Source organism: Calonectris borealis, chromosome 13 (genome assembly GCF_964195595.1).
Source record: "Calonectris borealis chromosome 13, bCalBor7.hap1.2, whole genome shotgun sequence".
NCBI lineage: Eukaryota > Metazoa > Chordata > Aves > Procellariiformes > Procellariidae > Calonectris > Calonectris borealis.
In genome coordinates this window covers 8,809,869-8,831,348 of record NC_134324.1, presented here as the reverse complement: position 1 = coordinate 8,831,348, position 21,480 = coordinate 8,809,869, and the positions used below count along the sequence as shown (strand labels likewise).

At 38.7% G+C, this 21,480-nt stretch overlaps 1 protein-coding gene across 7 annotated transcripts in view; it reads left to right on the top strand.

The window, feature by feature from the left end:
- The window catches only part of LOC142087635 (integrator complex subunit 6), a 45,982-nt gene extending 25,131 nt beyond the window's left edge, over positions 1-20,851 (top strand). Inside the window, exons 8-19 of one of the 7 annotated variants that reach the window (XR_012675540.1) lie at positions 1,089-1,241; positions 2,861-2,993; positions 9,054-9,148; positions 9,898-10,008; positions 11,648-11,863; positions 12,337-12,460; positions 13,022-13,164; positions 13,512-13,743; positions 14,499-14,891; positions 16,792-16,885; positions 17,306-17,607; positions 18,056-20,851. Coding sequence is in view for 3 of the 7 variants with exons in the window: in XM_075162036.1 (XP_075018137.1) it covers positions 1,089-1,241; positions 2,861-2,993; positions 9,054-9,148; positions 9,898-10,008; positions 11,648-11,863; positions 12,337-12,460; positions 13,022-13,164; positions 13,512-13,743; positions 14,499-14,891; positions 16,792-16,885; positions 17,306-17,405 (1,794 nt within the window). In the remaining 4 variants the exon portion in view is untranslated. The other 6 variants (XR_012675539.1, XM_075162036.1, XM_075162037.1 and 3 more) reach the window with 6 other exon arrangements.
- Positions 20,852-21,480: the final 629 nt, after the last annotated feature.

The following is a 21,480-nucleotide window of genomic DNA, read 5'->3' as shown; positions in this document are numbered from 1 at the left end:
GTAAAATAGGAACTGAAAAAAGGATTCTACACCTAATGAAACAGACTGAAAAAGAATAATTGTTTGTTTGTTTGTTTTACTTTCTCTGTTCACTAATATGATCTGACTTTGCTTTAAAAGGGTAGTTAAAACTATTTTTAACATGGAATGGTGTATTGTAATGTAGATACTGTATGCTGTGATGTTTTTTGCATCTGGAAGGTCTACTTCCGTGTATATGGTTAATTAATTTGGTAAATGGTTTTTAAAAGATAATAAAATTTAACTCTAAATTACTTCACATACCACAAATCATAGTGAACCTATTAAATTTTAATCAAAGCTTTATAAAATGCATTTATATGGAAAAGGGAGTATTTGTTTTTCATAGAAGATCAACCATGTTTTCTCTGCTTAGTATTACTTCATGTATGGACTCTTCTTTCATTAGCAGGAAGAATTAAAACTGAAACAGAGGAGTTACCCCATTCAGAAATTGAGGGAAAACCAGCATTCATTTCTCCTTTCTTATTGAAATGATCATACATTTGGCATGTCTTACTAGCCTTTCTAAACATCTCTCTTTTGTTAGGCATGTTCTCTTTCTGTACTTTGCAAGTGCTCAAGGTACTGTTTTTCCCCGCTGTGATTCAAGAGGAAAAAAATCAGACTTGGCAGGGAATATCTTGAGATATCCTTTGTGAAGTGAGCACTGTTTCACATCTGTAATTCTGTGAACATCAAGCTGGGAAGCAGAGTTGAAGTTTTTTTCTTGAAACCTGTCTGTGATAGGTTAATTGGCATGGAGGGTTTTAAATATCAAGATAAATAATCGAATATTAAACATGTTTTTCTCTTGGTGGGAAGAATGTATGTACGTGTGTGTGTGGCTTCTTTTTTTTCCCTAAAGTTACAGAATTACTTAGTTAATGAATCTATATTCTATTGTGGGAGCTTGTATCTTTTTCTCTTTTAAAGGAAATTGTGGAAACTGAGAGTTTAAGCCTATAGGATGGTAAAATACATGCGTATGAATCGTTTTAAGAGAATTGATTTATTTACCATAAATATCAGACAATTGATACGGGTTTTTTTCCCCTTCCTTTTAGCCTCCGCGCACAGCTCACCCTGTTGTGAGGTTCTCCTGTGTTGATTGTGAGCCAATGGTAATAGACAAACTTCCTTTTGACAAGTATGAGCTTGAGCCTTCACCCTTAACACAGTACATCTTGGAACGAAAGTCTCCCCATACCTGCTGGCAGGTATTTGCCCTTTATTTGATTCTAGAAATGTAATGGACATCCTAAGGTACTTTAGTCTTTGTAAGCCTGGAGAATTGGGGTCTGGTTGCAGACTCTGCAGTTGATGAGAAGAAACGTGTCAAGGTTTCAGTTACCTCCTTTCTAATAGAATTATCAGGAGTCAGAATGAGTGTTCCCTCTACAGGCTTTGTAATCTCATTTAATTCTGTTTCTAGGTCCATCTCATTTTGCTAAGAAATGTGTCCCGCAGGTTCCATTTTCGGCTAAATTGAAATTCTCTGTAGGCTTCCATTTGCTTACAGGGAAAACCTAGCGCTAGTTTCCATCATGTTACCTAATCAACAGCTGCAAATAACTTCCACTAGATGGTTGAAACTGCTAATGGGAATTGAATGGAAGCTGTTGATCTTGTTGACTAGATTGGCCTTGAAGAGGTCAAAGTTCTGTTGCTGAAATCCTTTGTCACATGCTCCTTTTGTGATTTTTGGATAAGTGACTTGTTTCTGCATCCTCTATAAAATAAGGCTTGTAATTCCCTTCTCAATGGTATTCTTGTGAAGAATAGCTTAATGTACACCAGGAGTTTGCTTAGTATGATACTTTAGCTGGAAAGATGGGTTTGGAGGTGTCTCTCTCACATTTCTGTTTCCCTAATAAATATTACAACTTAACGGAAAATATAACACGCATATTCAGAAGAAAAAGTGAAGTTACTTTTAATAAACTAATTTTAAAAATGTCCTTTAAGCAATTCATAGGTGCATTATTTGCCTAAGTTATTAAAATTACTCTACTGTTTTTCAAAAACTGCTTTTCTTCTCCCAGCTACATATCAGACCCTTACAAACTGGAGAAATAGGCTCGTTGTCATAGAAACCATGTAACAAACCCCGTTCCTTACGCTCGGAAAAAATAGAGAAAAAACACTTCCTCCTTATTGCAAGGTTTACTTTTTTTTTAGGAAAACTATTTTTTGTTAGATGTGGGTTATTTTGACTGTCCCAATAAGAATAAGTACCATCTCTGTCCTGTTGAAATAGTTGTTTGCGTGTATTGCTTTTCAAGGTTAATACCCCCCATATACCCCCCCCACCCCCCCCAAAAAAAAAGGTCAATGTTAAGAATGTTGGCGCTTGGCATAATTAAAAGACGTTTCTTTAGTATTTGTTTGTTTTGCTTAATTTCTATGCTTAAAAAGTTTTACATTTCTTTTATCAGTGTGGTAAATTTTAGTCATGCTATTTTATGAGTCAGAAGACTAATTTCAAATAGATTATTTTTTAACATACCTTCAATAGATGTCCCCTAACCTATTTTAAATAATTTCAAAAACATTTCAGAGCATCACTTCAAAGTAGTTTCACTAAAGCACTAAAGATTATACTGTGAAGAGCATTTCCACTCTGGCTGGGGGTACCCTAAATGTTGCATGTCTCAGTTTTGTGACTGGGGAATGTAAGTGCATGCTCATCCTGAGGTATGCAACCTCAAACTTGACTGTTCTTAATAATTTGCTGTCTTAATGCAATTGGATTCAGATTGATTTTAATTTTTAAATGTCCTGTGCTTAATATTCTTCATGTTCTTCTAATACAGTGATATCTCTTATTCTTTATCAGGTATTTGTGAGTAGCAGTGGAAAATACAGCGAACTTGGCCATCCGTTCGGGTATTTAAAAGCAAGCACTACTTTAACCTGTGTAAACCTCTTTGTGATGCCTTACAACTATCCTGTTTTACTTCCATTGCTAGGTAGGTAATAAATTTGCATTGGACTGCCAATGCAGCTACTTCAGAGTAAAAGAAAAACAATAATGGTTGGTGTTCTGCCTTAGTTTGAGACATTATAAAATAATGGAGATCAGAGAGTAGAGAATGTTGCAAACTCTTTAACATAATTTGAGAGGAGAGGATTTTCATACCCCCTCTCCCTTTTTTTCTCTCCAGCAGAGGAGGAGAGCTACCTGCTTCCAGTGCATGTTTGATGCTGTTCACCTCCTAGACACGTAGCCTCTTCCTTAACCTGGAGTAAGCTTCAACCTCCATTCTTTTCCCTCATTTAGGGTGTGGTGTATCCAGGTTTTGCAGTTGCTCTTGTAGCAGCTAATTTTTTACTGGAAGATCAGATGCAGTGTTTGTCATGGGTGTTGGGAAGAGGGAATTCCCTGACGCAGTTTAGAGCAGCAAGAAGGAACTGAGCAGTGAAACAGTCTACATTTCTTTCCCTGCCCAAAGGACCAATGTTTTTTTCACTCCCACAATGAAATTACTTTTTACAGGAAAGATGGTATGAAAAGGTGCTGTGTGAATAACTGCGATAATAATTGTGGCTATTAGGGTTCTGGCATAAAGGTAATGGCAGAGAGAAGAGTGTCCTGGGTGCTACTAATCCTTTTAGTTGCAGATGCTGTAAGGCTTTTTTATTCTGATTTTTGCGGGTGTGTTTAGTGATACAGAATAACAGTGGAGATCAAGAGAATTAACATTGACTCTTACTGTTTTACGCAGGATTTTTTCATTCATTTCTAGGAAAAAAACACAACATAGTTCAGGAATGCTTTTTCATAATCCTGATCATAACAAAAAAAAGAAATTTGTTCTTGCGGATAATTTGAATGTGTCTTATGTAGTCGTCCATGTAGCCTAATAATTGTCCCAAAGTGTGCAAGTAGGGTACTTCTAGACTAAACTAGAGTTTCTGCGAGTTTGTGGCTACTGAATTACTGCAGCAGATCCACTAGCTGAAAAGCCATCACTGATACTAAATGAATTTCCCTGTTCATTGTGATGTTGACATTTGCAGTTCTGTTCTGTCTTCCCTGGCAGCTCTTGTCTTCCCCCTGCCTTTTTTGCAGGGGTGTAAAGCTCTTCCTACTCCTTGGAGAAAGGCATTTTTCAATATGTATAGTGTTATTCTGCAGTCTGCTCACCTGGTATCCCACATCTTAAATTTCCAAGGGCTGTTTAAAGAAAAACGCAGAGCTTCCATGTTGCCTGAGTTGTAAAGCGGATGTTTTCTCTAGAACGCAAATACTGTGCATTCCGTATTGTTAACACAAACACATACACTAAGTGTTACGTTCAGATCTCGTTCCAGGACTTAGTTTATCCTTGGTCTCTAAGGCATGGTGGAATTAAGTTCTGTGGAATATACACAAAACACAAAAGCAGATCTGGCCCCTTTTCTACTTAGCAGTACAGAAAATGACGAAGATGATAAGCAGCATACCTGTTAAATTATTCGTAGATGTTTTAAAAAAAAACTGATTCTGCATTTGTCTCCGTAGGTAGTAGGGGTTGTTTCTGTTTTTAAACCCCCCGCCCCGTATCTGTCTTAACACATACCAATAGCGGATATTGATGGTTCAGTAGAGGACTGATTTGCCTGTGTAAAACCAGACTTTCATTACTCTTGCCCGGATTAAATAGGATGTGAGAACTTCCAAGCCCAGGAGAAGTCTGCTCTATTCAGCCACTACCACCCATATTGGTGCATCAGCGAGGTTCTAGTGGCTACTGCCCTACTGGTAGAATATTGTGTTGGAGGACTGGGCATTATCTTGGCATAGTACCGTGGATAATCTCTCTCCCTTCCTTCTAGGGACTCTCTCAGACAAAGCCAAGACCACTTTACAACTGTATTATTTGTAATGTCTTATCGAGTGGCTTACATGTGTTCAGCCTTATAAACAGATAGCAAGATGTTTAAGAATTTTTTTCTTGCATTTTTGTATTCCTCCTGCATTCTTGAGCAGGGGAAGTTTTAATTCTGGTTTTGGAAACTAATGTAAGAGACAGCCCTAAAAGACAGGTAAGATAGGCATGCATGAGGAAACTTGCAGATGATACTTGAGCAAACTGAAACAAGTTGTAGTGGTCCGTGACTGAAGGAGGTAAATTGTACCACATCCTATAGATTTGGTGATTTATATCTTGGTTTCTGCAAGAATGGATTTGGGAATGCTGTAGCCTCTCCTAGCTTGTAACTTAATGGGTCTGCTTTTAGAACTTGAAGGATTTTGTAAGGAAAGGAGCCAATCAATGAGACTTCACAAAACACTGAAGCTGCACGGTCTGTGTGTTAACCTGACCCATGTGCTATGGTAGATTGGTTGTCTGACAAAAATTCTGGTCTAGAGATCTTTTACAGAGATAAGACAGACCACGTGGGATGTGCTGTTGCAGCTGAGCAGCTCCTTATTGCTCTCATAGGAAAGGCTAGAGAGGCATCATGACTAGCTTGGGGTGGTGGTTTGCTCTGAGAACTGAGGAGGTGGGGTGCAGTTCTTGTCTTTTTTTTTTTTGTTCAATGTGAGGCAGACTTCTGAAGACAAAACTTTTCACAGACAGATGCTGACATACTTCGATGGTGAATATGTTTGGCCCATGAATTATAGAAATTTCCTCTTGAAGGATTGTTGCCTTTATCTGATGCTAGCAAAGCTATTGTACTTCAGATATTCTGTTTAAAGACAATTTTATAGCCAAGTTCATAAACTAGAAGTCAAATGAGGGGTTAGAGAGAGAGCTTAGCAACGATGAGGTATACTTCTGAATGCTCCTGCCTTGCCTAAGATGTTTGCTTGGCTGATCTTAGCTGCGTTAGTGAGAGGGCAGGCGCTGCTGGGCAATAGGAGTGATTATTCATTGGGAGTGTCAACAAAAGCAGTACTAAAACAGCCATGGTGAAAATGCGACGAGAAAGTGGTTAATACCCTTTCTCTGTGGGTCTAAATGTGCAGAAGGATGAGCGTTTAGAAAATGTCTGCCCATGAAGGACTGCAACATGGACAGTTTCCTTTGATGCTTTTACAGGTTCCTTGAGAGAACCTGCAAGTAATGATTTTGTATTTTGGAAACAAAGGGCTGTCTTTCTCACAAATGTGAGCATAGTAAGCTGTTGCACTGGGAGGGAGAGCCAAACATTTTGTATCAATGGAAAAAGAGTGCTACAAGTCCTTTTTTAATGGTGGATACTATTTTACATTGTAGCACCTTTTTTTGGCTATATTGTTTGCAGGGAAGGATACTGCTTTCCGTGAATGTAAAATCATGAATCTCTACTGCTTAAAACAGAGGAGTATATCTTTTAGTGAAGAATCATTAGAAAGCTCAGAGAATTATAGGAGTTAACAGGGCATGGTGGTGTATTTGCTCAGGTGGAATTTAATGTGAGTAGTGATTTTTTTATTAAAAAAAAAAGTGTAAGTTTTTACTTTGGGTTACGTGGTGCAAGCAGTTGCTCACAACTAGGTGACACATGAACTGTTCTTGTAATTAGGCTCCAGCTGAACTACTTAAATGACCTGCTGACCATTCTCTCTCTCATGCTCTTTTTTTTAACACTGAGCTTGAAAGTGCATCAAGTCCTCTTATGTGGTACTGGGTATTAAAGATGTGTATTGGTATCCTGTTTGTCACAATTTGGTTGTTTTGTACATTAATCTGAAGTGGATAAAGACTTTGCAACACAGTTTTAAATTAACTGGTCTGTCTGTGGTTTTACCTGATCTCTTGAATTGTTGCAGCTTGTGGCCCTTTTGTAGTGGTTTTTAATACCATGTTCCCAATTATCCGGTGCTTTTAGCTCCCTCTGCGTTTAGAAGGAAAAAGAATTCTACATTTAAGTGGCCTATACAGAGAGTAGTATCTGAAAAGGAATAGGTTGGATTAAGACTGATTTATGAAAGGATTTTTTCAATACTTTTGGATTTTATCTACAGAAGTTTGGGATTTAACCTGTGACATAGTTAACTGGGTTACTGTTTGTTTGCTTATTTATATAAATTATTATGTGCAGCCCAGGGCACAGTGGAAAAAGTACATTTCAGGTGTCCGAGTTGCAGTCTGCTGATAGTGTATGTCTCAAAGTCTTGCAATAGAGGCAGGTAAGATGTTGATGGTGATGTTCTCTTTGAAACTTGTGGCTGTGTTTACCACCATGACTGTCTTCCTTTTAGAGCATAGGAGTTCCTGCAGTGAGTTCGTGCTGTGGGGAGGCTCTCATTTTAAATCTTTGCTGAAGCTCTACTTAGATTTGAGAACTTCTTACTTGGGTAGCAAAGATTGGGGAGGTGCTTTTGCATTTGACTTCTCAGACTATAGCTATGCTGTGGATTAAGAATCATAGCTAGCTGAGCATTATGAATGTCTGTGCCATTTAAGAGTGGCTGTGCAGTCGAACTGCAGGGCTTATATACTGGTACAACCTTCACAGTGCAGGAAGTGAGATGGTAATAAAGTGCTGATAAGGGGTTTAAGGTTCAAGCTGTACTCATAACCAACTCATAGACTTTAAAATATTAGGATATACTATGATACCAAACTCTTTTTTTTTTTTTTTTTTTTTAAATTTTGGGAGAGTGGTATAGTTTAACTTCCATTTTGCTGCAAAAAGCTAATAGGCTTATAAGATAAGAATGGATGTTATTTTATATTTGCCATATGTCATGATATCATCACAGGTTCTTTTGGATAATAGTGCTAAGCATGTGGTATATTGAGATTTTAAATGGAGTTCTAACTTGTCCTCTCAAGCTCCACCCCACTTCCTTCAGGCTAGGAAAGAGAACAATTAGCATCTGTAGTGTGGTTTTTATATGTGATACAGAATTCATTTAGATTGGAAAATACCTGTAATTAAGTGTGGTTTGACTATGAGAACTTGGAAAATCGTATCTTAACATCTGTTCGATTTGTGCAGAATACTATGCAAGTCAAATTTTCTTCTCCAAATATATCTTCATGAAAGCTCAATCTGGAGAAAACAATTTCCTTGCTGCATCTGTCTTTCGCACACCCTCTTCTGTGCATCTCTGTCTCCTGCAGCTCTCCCCAGTTAATTTTTGGACATCTCTTTCTCCAGTCCTGCATATCCTTCCATTAGCCTCACTTTGCCAGCATGTTACAGCCCTACTAAGGAGAAACTTGATCTCAATTGATAATCCATAATTTCAAATGATAAATTGCAGGATACTGTGTTCATTTTTGATGTTTAGAGATCACTGTTACAGTTTATAGCTTGCACGGCAAATAGGTACATGCTTCAATTCAGTGATTCCTAAACGGCAGTATGCACACCTCTACTGCAAGCAAGGTATTTCTGAAACAGTATCCAAAAGAAATAATCTGTCTGGTTGCCCCTTTCTTAAAGGGCAGCAGGTTTTGTAGCTAATTACTGTCTCTTGTCTGTATCTGTGGGAGAGTTTGATGCTCTGGCACGAGGCAGGCGGTGTGGCTGGAGGCCCCCTTCTCTGCTGGGGGCAGCTGCCTCTGTTGTCAGCAGAGCCCAGCGAAGCTGACCAGAAATATTCCCTGCTCTGATATTTTTTTTTTTTCCTTTCCCTTTGATGCCCAAGAATGTTTTTATTGGAGACCAGAATTCATCATACAGGTTGAACAAAAGAAGGCTGGGCTGAAAATGGAAATTGAACCAAATGAATGTTGTTTGGTTTAATTAGATACAGGGAGTCCCTGATGATGCAAGAGAGAGGTGAGGGAGGTGAAACTCTTAACAGGTGGATCTGTTGTACCTTCCATGCTGCTAGTAGTTGTGTGCAGTATTTAAGTCTGGTGTACCTTGTAAGTTTGCCTATAATGAGGACTTGTTCTGGATTGTCTACTGCAGCTAGGACTGGGGATTCACAATCCTTCAAACCTAAGGTTAAGACCAGTTTTTGTGGGGAAGCCCCATTGGGAGATGGGTGGAGGGAGAAGAAAAGGGGGGGAAACTGGGCACATTGAATTTTATATAATGCTAATGGTCTGGGACTATATAAATGAAACCTCCTTTTGTTGTTTTCCTTGTTGCAGATGACTTGTTTAAGGTTCACAAACTTAAGCCAAATCTGAAGTGGCGACAGGCTTTTGACAACTACTTAAAAACAATGCCTCCTTACTACTTACTGGTATGTTCCTTTTCTCATTTCATCATCCTGGGTATAATGGTTGGTGTGACCAGAGTCCTGTGCATCATACCTCTTCCTAGTAAATTTTGTTTACATAATTATAATGACATTTTAGGTAGTAAACATTTTGCTTTGCAGAGGTATGTAGATAGGTCAAACATTTTTAATAAATAAATAAAATTCTAGTAACATTGAGTAATAGTAACTGTATTAAGATATTAAATGTGTTTTCATTAAATATTAAATAAGCTTTGATCTAAAGTACTTTAGATTGTTCAGAGAAACCAAATTTGGCATTATTTTTGTAACTTGATAAGGAAAATGCAGATTTGTTTGTTTATTAATGTGGGTGAAGTGCTAGAACTTGGGAAGCTGATACTAAGAACTTGGCTGGGCCACATAAAGGGGGCGGGGGGGAGGCACTGGGTCACCTTTTACATGTAGCTTGGACAATGCACCTCAATATGGACTTGCATCATCCCGGCTATTCTGGTACTGAGCCTTTGAGTGGAAATTGCCAGTGGCACCACACCACGTGGTGTCTTGGTAATGTGGCATAACGTCCATTGCGAGCTAGTTAGACTACCAAACTCATGTCACATGTTATCTGAATAGTCTTGAATTTTAGTGGCCAAAAGTGGAAAAGCTAGAGCACTAATCCATGTGCCTTAGCTTCCTGTAATTGATCTTATAAATTTTTTTTTTAAAGACTTATTCTCTTACTATTGTGTATTTTGTTTTCCTTATAGCCATTAAAGAAAGCCCTAAGGATGATGGGAGCTCCAAATCTGATATCAGATAATTTAGATTGTGGACTTAGTTACAGTGTTATCTCTTACCTTAAAAAACTCAGCCAACAGGTAGTATTGATAAAACCTTTGCAATTAGAAGTGCGTTGATTATTTAGTTTGTGGTAATCTCATTATAAAGCAGTTAATCGCTGTGGGAGTTCATATGGGTGTACAGCATATATTACAATTGAAGATTGGTGAGCATTTCCACCGCAAATGTGGGTGAATCCAGGGTGATTCTGTAGCCAGTGATTGTGCCTTCTGTAAGTGGTGGAGGGGAGTGCGAAGGAGACCTCTTCAGCTACGTTTTAAGTATCTGCTAGACCTTTGAACTCCAAAGGTTATCACCAATTGGATTTATGACTGCTCTTGCCATTGTTCTTCACAGCTGAAGTCAGAGGCTTGCTCTCAGTCTCGTGTTTATTTCCATGTGTGCCTTGGCAGTGTGTATGTTCCAAAAATGTGTACGTTCTTGTCCACGGGGATTAAAGTCATAGCTCAAGCTTTATATCTGAGCTTCCTGTTTCCTTCAGGTCAAATCCATTCTATGTGTTAAGTGTGACCTGGTGGGAAATAGTCTTACATGTCTTTTTCTCTTTGTCAAGAATGCCATTGCAGGTGTAACTGTCTGAAAGCCATGCCTCCTTAGCACGAATGGTTCTTGCAACAGTAGTTTAATATCTAGACGTCAGTGGGGAAGCAGTGCAGCCTTTAAAATTACAAAGGAAAAATCCTCCGCCTTAAAGAATGCACAAAATATATTCCAAAAACCTCTGAATGACTGAACATCTATTAGACATAAAACTTCCTGTGGTATTTCGGTAACTTAATGATATGCAAATTCATATGATACGGCTACTGTGGTTTTCACAGACATTCTCAGCGCATGAAACAGTTTAAATGTGTTGGATGCATTATAAGCTCCTGTACAGGGACAAGCAATTCCAGAATTTTGCTGTGCTCCCGCTCTCCTTAAATTCAGAGTTTCCCACAGATAATGAAGCAAACCCTGCAGAGGATGAGATCTGGGGGAAGTGGGTTGCGATCACCGTTGGTTTTGGGGTTTTGGTTGGTTGGGGTTTTTTGGAGATATTGCAAGTGGATCTTAACGTGAATACAGTTAAAGCTTAATATGTAAAATTATCTGTAGCTGTAATAAGAAATCTGTGCTAATTGGAGAAGTAATATGTTTTTAGAAACTTACTGATGAAGCAAATTTCTTTTACGACTTTTCTCCCTTGTTGCAAATATATAGTGCAAACCTTAGTTCGTAGGTTGTTTAAAAAATGAAATCTGGAATTATGTTACTGTATCTCAATAATACTGTTTTAGATGCAACTTTACAGTAACCTAAGGCATCCCACCTTCCATTATTATTTTTTCTTTCCCTTCAAAGATGATTCTTCAGGGACACAAAAGAAAGTCATGAGACTTGCAGCAAAATCAGAGCTATTCACAGATCTCCTACTGGCATATAAATTTAGATACACTGGCTAAATATTTTTTCCATATGCTAGCACATTAGGATTTCTTTCTACTTGACATCTAATCTATGTAATCCAATATATCCCTGAGTAGGTAGTTCTCCCATTTGTTGAGTAGTTGGGAACTAAATTTATAGTTTTATTCTGTTAACGTACTATGTGTTTTGTACTGGAAATCTGCAATGCCTGCTGATTCTTTAACTTATGATGTGATTCCATTTTAGACAAAAATAGAGTCGGAACGGATAATAGGTTCAGTGGGTAAGAAAGTTCCACAAGAAATTGGAATAAAAGTGAAAAATCACTCCAGTGGCCTCTCCTTGGTACACAGCAGGGATTTTAAGCAACTGCTGCAAGGGATCACTGGGGAATCTCCACTGAGACTGGCGGAAATGAATGTTAAAGAATTTGCTGGCTTCCACATAGGACTTTTAAACAAGGTAAAGAGCGTAGTGATCTTGCATTTTCATCTGTTTTAAATGGGTAACTTTTATGGACTTAGTGTGGAAGAAGGAAGTAAGTACTTGCACTGAATTGTGAAGAGTGCAGTGTAGGCCTAAATAGTGAGAAGAGTAAATGCAATTTTTTCCACTTGCTTTTGGGACACTGTTTGAAAATCCCATGGTAGAAAACAAAGATTACTGTGTTTTAAGTGACAATCTCTGCAAAAGACAGCTAGTGGTGGTCATCCAGGAATAACATGCTTAGTTTTAATGGAGCTGAAAGCACTAATGCTGAATAAAGTCTCATTCAAAAGACAGTCATTGAGTTTGCTGTATCCAGTTATGAAGCTCTGAAGTTACTTCAGAATAATTTTTTTAATAGTTAACATTATTACAGTTCATGGAGGAATTTCTCTGTGCATGAGAACTGATGGGTTAACTGAAAGTTACTTGTTTTGTTATAAAACTAGGATTTGAAGCCACAGGCATTCAGAAATGCGTATGATATTCCTCGTCGCAGTCTTCTAGACCAGCTAACTAGAATGAGGACCAATCTTCTGAAAACACACAGGCTTATCTTGGGGCAGGATGAAGGTAAGTAGCCACTGTTCTTCATTAACAATTTGGAGAGAGTACAGCTATTTTTTTTTATTCTCTGAAGGTAGTGTTTTCTGCCCTGGGTATGGGAGCAGAAGTGGACATTCCATCATTTGTTGAGTCAGTCAGTGTCCTTTTCCTGACTCTGAAGGGGAAAAAAGGAAATTTTTGCCTTCTGTCATGAAAGATGTCATGCTTACTTTGAATTTTAAAAATAAGTTTCATGGACGAGCTTTCCTTACAATAAGGTTTGGTAGACATGTTTTTTACGGTGATGGTGGCTTAAAGCAGAGAGGGGCTTATTTTGCTTTACCCTTGTTAGGTGCTGGTGGTCTAAAGATGCAGTTGTTAGCATGGAGATTAAACTTGCTTATTTTTCATTAAGCTCAACTCTTGCCAGCCTTATTTCCAAAATTGTAGTCTTTGACTCTTCTTCCATAGTGAAAAAAAATAGTAATTTCTAGTTCTTAAATGCTAACACTTGCAATTGAAGTGTGTGAAGTATGTATTGCCTTGGTTTTAAGGTAGACTAAATTAAGATCTCTTGTTCTGTTGCAGACTGCCTTCATAGTGTTCCTGTTGCTCAAATGGGAAATTACCAGGAATACCTGAAAATGATGCCTTCACCCCTTCGGGAGATTGACCCAGATCAACCAAAAAGACTTCATACATTTGGCAATCCATTTAAACAGGATAAGAAGGTAGGAGGAGCTATGCTATCTGCTGTATCTTTATATATAGCATGATTTGAAATAATTTGCGAGTAGAATTTCTCTGCAACAACTGCAGTATGTTGCTAACCTGTGTAGCTCTTCTGTCATATGCGGAAAGGACTGGTGTCTTTCACGTGGTCCAAGAGAAATGTGTAAAGAATCATGCTGATTTACAGAGTGGCACTGGTCTGTCTCTGGTTACAGTGTACATTAGGTATCTCTGTTCTGAGAGCTGTAAAGTGAATTTTAACACAGAGGGACTTACTCCATCAATGAATTGATGAAACAGTTTCTATTTTGTACTGGTTTTTAAAAATTTTTTTTTTTCTTTTCAGGGTATGATGATAGATGAAGCAGATGAATTTGTCGCTGGGCCTCAGAATAAGATTAAGCGTCCCGGAGAACCCAATACTCCAGCGTCACTAAAGAGAAGGCGTAGCATGTCACCACTGTTGAGACGTCCACAGTCACCACCCGTCGTAACGAATCATGTTGGTGGGAAAGGGCCACCGTCTGCTTCTGGATCCCCATCGTATCTGAACCTCAAAGGCATCCCAGCAAATAAAGGTATACTGAGTTGTAGTAAAGCAGCCTGCTCGGTCATAACTGAGAATATCTGTGTGTTAAAACAAACCAAACAAAAACAACCACCCAAAAAAGCCAAACAAAAAATCCAGCCAGCTCTCTGTGCTTTCTGAGTTGATTCAAAAGGGTATATCAGCATGTATGTATGCTTTAGTGTGATTTAGGACTGAGTTTCTTTTTTGGCCTAGATAAACAGGCTGCTGCTATAGCTAATGAAGTCTAGAATAAAAAATAATTTTGATGAACTGTTTTTAAAAAAAAAATACTGAAACCTTTTGCCAAAGTGGTTTAGAGATAGCAAGGATTTCAGATCAGCTTTTAGTTCTCATTTGTGTATTCTGTGGTGGGGAAGGAAAGCTAAAATATGGTTACGTTTTCATTTCCCACAAATACTAATTTTCTTACCCACCTATTGCAGCAAATGGAGTCAGAAGAAAACTCTGTTAGCTGGAATTGGGGGAAGGAAGGAAAACATGAGTTTACTTAGAAGTCATAACACTGCAATAGGAATACAGAAAATGGTGACTTCATTGTGATAGTGATATGAGATGATAACAGTCCAAAGGGAAGTGTTTCATTGGTCTCATCAAAGGTTGAATAAAAGTATTGAAGAGTTGTTCAGCACTGTCAAATCACTACACTGTACTTCAAACAAGAAAGGATATGGAATGATTTCCTTTTTTTTTTTTTTGATACTGCAGTTATGCACTAGTAAGATACATATTTTTAATTTGTAGATCCCAATAACAGTGTTGTTCAAGATGGCAATGGAGAGAAGAAAGCAGAAAATTGTCAGTCACTGGAAAAGCAAATTGATGGCTTACCTGTGCAAATGGTTCCTTCGGTTCCAGCTGCTATGGGAGAGGATGAAATGTTACCCAATGACTTAGACTCTCTGCCTGTTGAATTCAATTGTTTAAGTGAAGATGGGTTGGATCATAAACCTGGTACCAACGCACTTGTTCGAGGGCCTCTAAATTACAGCGTGACTGGAGATGACCAAAAACGGGCGATGGAGTCTGCTTCTGAATCTGTGCCAAATTCATTTAAAATAACACCTATGATGTTGGAGGGAAACAATGCTGATATCAAAATTAAAGTGATGAAAGAGGTTCGCAAACCTGGAAGAAGTAAGTTGTGGGGTTTTTATTTTATTATTAGTATATTATACATGGCGCTAGAGAGAAGATTTTTTTTTTTCCTTGAAATAAGGAGCTATTTTCAATATACGTACAACTTTAGATTTTGAACAATTTCTGATTGCTTGCATGTGAACAATGGAGGGACAAAAAAGGAAGAAAGTTCTTACATGCTGGGCAAGTGAGTTGAATTTTAGACAACAGTGCTTGGGAAGTTGAGTGCTAAGTGACCTTGTTTGCCCTTGAAGATAGGTTGACTGGTATAAGAGGTACCCTGTGAAAGCATCTTTCAGAGGTTTTGTTTTTGTTACCATTGATCTAGTGAGACCAGATAGACTTTGCCTGACGCTGCACTGCTCCTTCGATATGCATAGTGTACTGTGTTGCTCTGTGTCCGTCAGAACTTCCTTTGGGGAGGGCAAAGGCATATGTAGCTATAAGGTGCATCCTGGAATATGTTTGAAAGGGAATCTTAACAGTTAATAGTGAAGAGATATTTTTTTATTTTGAGAGATAGTGTAATTAGTGATGGAACACTGTTGCAAACTCTTAAGAACTGAAGACTACAAATTACTTTCTTCTTTTTTCCTATAATGTTTGATAACCCCCCAAAATCTAAAATGTTGGGAGGAGAAGTAACTTGCCTCCTGAACTTTTGTTACATGTTTTGCCTGTACTTGTGTACAAGGATCAAAACCAAAATACTAACCTGAAACTCCAGCTAATGCATGTTCTGTAGGATTTGCCATAGGCATAATCTTTCCATTTTTTCTTAAATGGCAGATGTCCCTAAAGTGGTCTGTGAGTGAATTATTTCTACAAATTAAACTGCTGAATATTTTTCTAATACATTGTCAAGTACCAGTAATTAGTATAATGGAGTATTCTTAACTCTTCTGTTTTTCTGATCTTGTGTTGCTTTCCCAAAACTTAGTATTTTGTGGAGGCGTATAATCATTGTGGCAGACTGAAGCTGTTGAGAAATGAAGCCATTTTTATGCTGCATCTGTATTTTATTTTTAAGATGTTTTAAAACTTCCTACTTGTGTATGTCTTTGCTTCCTGTTTTGCAAAGCCCATCTAATCTTATACCAAATTCACGTCTAGTAAATGATAATGTAGAGCAAAATAGTACTGTGTTCAGTATGAGTCACGTGGCTTGCTGCAGAGTTCAGGCAGGCATCAAAGAAAGCAGCTAAATAGTGGTGGGTTAAATATGTACATATATTCACAGTTCGGACCGTATATCCTCTCTGTGCCTGCTGCATCACTCTGAGCAAGCTCGTAGTCACAGCACCATAAATATCTTCATACTCGGTTCAACTACAGAAAATATTGAAACAGTGCTATTTTTTACTTTGTTTCTAGTTTAATGTATCCAGTTCATTCTTTTGCAGTGGATATATTTACTTTGTACCAGTAAGATAGTCATATTAATTGTGCTCACACTAAACGTTGATAATTAGTCATTCTAAGAGAACTAATCCTAACCTCTGCTTTCAGAAATGACAGCCCTAGGTTAAAACAGGGCTTGGTGGACCTACGTGCCTATTAACTGCTAATGATGGCACTGTGTTCATGGAGATACGAGGCTTCTCTACCTAGCCTGCATTTTCTGAGGGCAGATGTTTCTAGCTGCTGCTTTTAAAGAGAACCTAATTCTTTGGTGCCACATTTGAACACCAGCTCATCAGTATCACTTCAAGTTATTGGTATCACCTGCTTTCTGTACATAAAGCTAATGCGGGCTTTTTTCTTGCCTTACATGTATTGCCATACACAGAAGTGTGAAACTCTAGGCTTTGTTTTTTCTTTTGGCTGTTAAGTTTTATTGAAAATGCACTTGCAAGACTTATTTTTAATATATGGTTGGATTTTTATCTTTTTTTAGATTATGAAAAAATTTTCTCTCTTCTTGAGGAGGTGCAAGGACCTATGGAAATTCAGAAGTATTTCATTGAATTTGCTATCAAGGAAGCAGCAAGGTTTGTGTAGATATAAATGACTTGGAGTCATAAATTAAATGTTAATTTAGATCATGATAGTAAATCATAAACTTTTCCAGTACTCGTGTTTTCTGTTTTTGACGTATTTCCATTACTATAGCTGTTTTAGTGGTCAAACTACCATTATATTTTTATGAGTAAATGGTCTTTACTTAAAGTTTAAATGTGAAATAGAGAGACGGGTCGTTATTGAAGACCGACACAAAATTTTGGGTGGGTTGGGGAAGGGTGGCTGTATTAAATTAAATTTTCTGGCTATTCTAATGCCAGAAATAAAGCTCTCTCTTCCATACTGGAAACAGAGAGCCTTTGGTAATATGGCTGAATAGTCTTGAGTTGTTGAACTCAAGAAGAATTTTTGGAAGATAAAAATTAAATTGCTCTCCTTCTCTTCCTTAGGTTTAAAAAACGGGTCTTAATACAACACTTAGAGAGAATACTAGAGGAACTAGAGTTCAACAGCCTACCCAACAGAGTTAATCATGTCAACAGTAGATAATAATGTACCGTCCAGACGAATATGGACCAGGAATGAGTTTGCTGTGCCGCAGAAGAGTGGAAGAGGATGTAGCTGCTGCCCTCACCATCTTGGCAGTCAAGTGATTTTACTGTCACAGTCTGAGAAGAAGCAGTGGAGCTTTAACTTTAAGAACCTCTATCGGCAGAAGCTGGGCTATAACCTTAAGGATTTGCTATGAAAGGTGTGGCTTTTTTCCTGTGGAGGGTGCTATTTGCTCAACAGGCTGAAGAAAATAACCATTGCTGCCCCTCCTGCAGGTGATGAGAATTTACTCATTTGAACGCTGTCATTAGACATTTACAGACATTAGACGTTATAGGCAGCAGGTTGCACTAAAATGGGGCACTGTCAAATGCACACACTGTCTGCATCGTGGAGAGAGCCCGTGTGTTCCCAAAAAAAACCCTCCCAGAAACACCTGCACTGGTAAAAATTGCATGTTGCCACCACAGAGACAAGGGTCTTGTTCCCAAGAACTGCTAGCCATGCCTTTAAACTTGAGATTCAGTGTAGATTGAGAGTAAAGAAACTGCTATTGTGTTAATGAAAGCTAAAGACAGCCCTGTGACTGTTACCACCCGATGGTCACTAAACAATCTACCTCAGACTCTCTTCTGTTTTGTCTGCAGACATTATGAAAGTGCACCTGAGGCTTCCCAGGTCCCCGACTTCAGTTCTCTTTCATCCTGTGAGGAGGACGGAGATTCTTCAGGTGGCCTTGGCACACGCTGTGCTTTGGAAGCACTAAAAGGAAACGCTTTTAAAAACGTGTATTTTAATGTTCATACAAAAGAGATTATTTTGAACAGTATTGTTACCAGATCACTAATTTGATATTTTAACTGTATAAATTTTTTGGAACATATGTATATATAAAATAAACCATTTTATTAATTTTTAATAAGTGCTAATCTGAGGAGTCTGTAGCGGGCAGCACTGAGTTCCTCCGATTGTCTGTTACCAACAGACTGCTAATGTTTTTGTAAAACCAGTGAGTAGTGTAGCCATACTGCAGCTGAACCTGATCCGCACACCCTCAAACACAGCTTGTGGTTATAGTTGCAGAATGTGTTTGCACCCTGGAGCACCTGCCCCATCACTCAGCTCAGCCTGCATGGGTGCACGTTTTTACTCAGTATTAAAGGCACTAAGTTCCAATTTACCAAACCCTCGGTTACCTGAGCTGGTATCCTCTCCTCCATTCCTCTTACTATTTTGTCCAAAGGTAATTTTATATGTCACAAAACATACAAAGAAGACTGAAGCACCTGCACATAATTATTTTCTTCCTTTAAAGCAGTACCAATATTGTGCCAGTAGTAAGCGGCTCTTCTGATAACTGTGTATTTTCAGTTGTTCACACATAACATCCTCTGATCCTCTAACAGCTTTCTTTTAAAGACAGGTTGAAGTTGTACTCATGTTAACTAGCTCTTTACCTCGTACTGCAAATATCCTAGGGATTCCGGTTGACTAGCCAGTGCATGAGAAGCAGGGAAACAGATTTTAGCTGGTGAGCCTGTACTTCTCTGTTCCTACTGGTATTTTTAGTACTAGCCAGCCTGTGAGACATCTTTTCCATCCGCTCTGAAGCAGTGGCCTTGTCTCTCTGGAAGATGCAGTTTGACCATTGGAATTACACCAGTGAAATTCAAGAAGGAAATAAAATCCAGCAACAGCAAATCTCTGTCACAGTGTTACATGAATGAAGTGACACGGGGAAAGGTGTCCTAATTCTTCTCTTAGAAGTAACTTTTATTTAACATTTGAAAATGAACAAAAATTGAACATTTTTTAAAAGACACAGAAATACATTGGAATGATACAAAGGGCGGTTCCCTCCTTCAAAATCGTTATGTGGAAGCAGTATGTCACCGTGATAGACCTCCTATGCCTAGTGTTGGACTCTTAAAAGGGAATTTATTTACAGAAGGTCAGATATACTGTGCATACCTTGTTTTAAAATGGCCTGGTTGCATGCATCGAGTTGCATGTAATATGCTATTTTTGAAGTAGTAGGTGGTAAAAGGAGACAGCTCTCTTCTATCTAGTTAATGGTTATTTAATTTTCTTTCCTGGTTCCAGAGACACTTGATCATGATGTGTCTGAGCAGGGGCTGAGTTTTTAACTAGTGACCTTGTTAGTATGTAAACCTGCTCTTTTGCTGTGATGCAGTTGGCTGCTAAATTAGTTACAGGAAGCTGATGACTTTCGTTCACTTGTTTGGAATCTTTTATACCTCAGAAAATACACAGAAACGACAGCGTAGTCCATTCAAGTCCAAGCAGTGAGAATTTTCCCTAACCTCACCATTATTTTATCTGAATAAATTGAATTTGGATCAGAATATTAGAGGGGAAGAAACCTCATAGTGAACTGGACCTGAGTCTTCATAAGAAGGAAGGAAGATGTAGTGAAGAGATGAAGAAAAAGCAGCGACAGTTATCCATCTAAGAGCGTGCACAGCCCTGCGTCCCAAATGGAGCACAAAATGAACATTGCTTGCTTAGGAAACAGTAAATGCTCTGCGACCCTGTTAAGGAGAATCTTAACGGAGATAACTCGTCGTAAGACAAACAGCCATGCTGGATGCGGGTGGAACATGCATTGAACAAATACAGCCACAAGCTGTGAGTGGCACACTTCACTTTGGGGTGCAACCAGGACAGCCAGGAGAGGTTATGCTAGTGTCGAGCCTTGCCTTTTCTACGTAGACACCATGACCCCAGAAGCAACAGCTGTGTTACTGAGAGCGCGTCTGCTCTGTGCGGCAGGTCAGCCTCTGCACAGCAGGAGCGTTCCTCCACAAGGGCTCGGGAGACTGCACAGGTCCACAAGTACATACGGATGTGTGGAAGGAATCTGGAAAGCTTTGTTCAAACTTACATTTTTGAGCCCTTATCTAAAGTTGAAATAATGTGGCACAGTTAAACTGGAATGTTAGGAAGTAGGGAAAAATAAGATGGCTTGCTGTGTTTCCTGTAAAGAGTGTTGTTTAACAATTTGAATTAACAAATCAAGCGCTAATCTTCCTGACACGGATAGAAGGGCTCTGTGGTACTCTGGAGTCCAAATACCTGTATGTGTTCTGATTCTTCCATTTCCTGACCTTCTCCTAACTAGGCATCCTCAGTACTTACTTATTTTTCCCTTATAAGCACCAAGGAGTTTTCCTCTTTCCTAAAATGAGCCCGTAGCCATGCAGCTCCTAGTCCAGCCGCTGATGGCAGATGTCTGTTAGCTGCTGCTGTTCCCAATTTGTGTGCGCAGTGCATTTATGATGGGCAGGTGTATTCTTGCCCATGCTTAACCAGCATCAGAAAATGATTGTCATCTTCCAAAATAAAAGCCGCAGAGGCTGTTACTGTGCTCTGCTTGACTTTGCAGTGGTCAAGCAATTGTATAACTCCCTTCACAGGAAACTGTACCAAAAAAAAAAAAACCCAAAACACCACCCTATTTTTTTTCTGTTTTTCTTCTCCTGGTAATTTTCTCCAGGTTCTGCCTCTAAACTGGCTGGCTGAAATGGCAGCAATGTAGGGTATTGAGTTTGTTTCCTTTTGCTCTTTAATACCTTCTAAGAAACTTCTGATGGAAAAATACGAGTGGAAATGCATTGGCTAACAGAAACAAACTATTAAAAAAACTATAAAGCTAAACTATAGTGTTTCATACCAGCAACATGGCAACATCACACCTTTAGCAAATGGACTCTAGAGTGCTTGTCTTGAAGAATATACAGCCTAGTTAAGCTGAAAACAAGGCCAAAGACACTTCAAATCTGGCAGAAACGAGGTTTGGCAGAGATCTGAAGGAATGATGTTAGTCACTGGATTTAAAAGGAGCTGCTGCTTTCAGGTCTGCAAAAACAAGCTGAAATCTGTCTTAAGTGGAAAAGGAAGAAACTGGAGAAGAATAATGCCTTGGGATTTAGCAAAAATCTTGTGGCCTGCAGGAATTGTTAAGCTGTACTTCTAAATCTGAATCTTGTGATCAGTTTTCGACTGCCTTATTTAGGCTGTCATTTCAGGGAGGGCAGACGAAGCCAAAAAG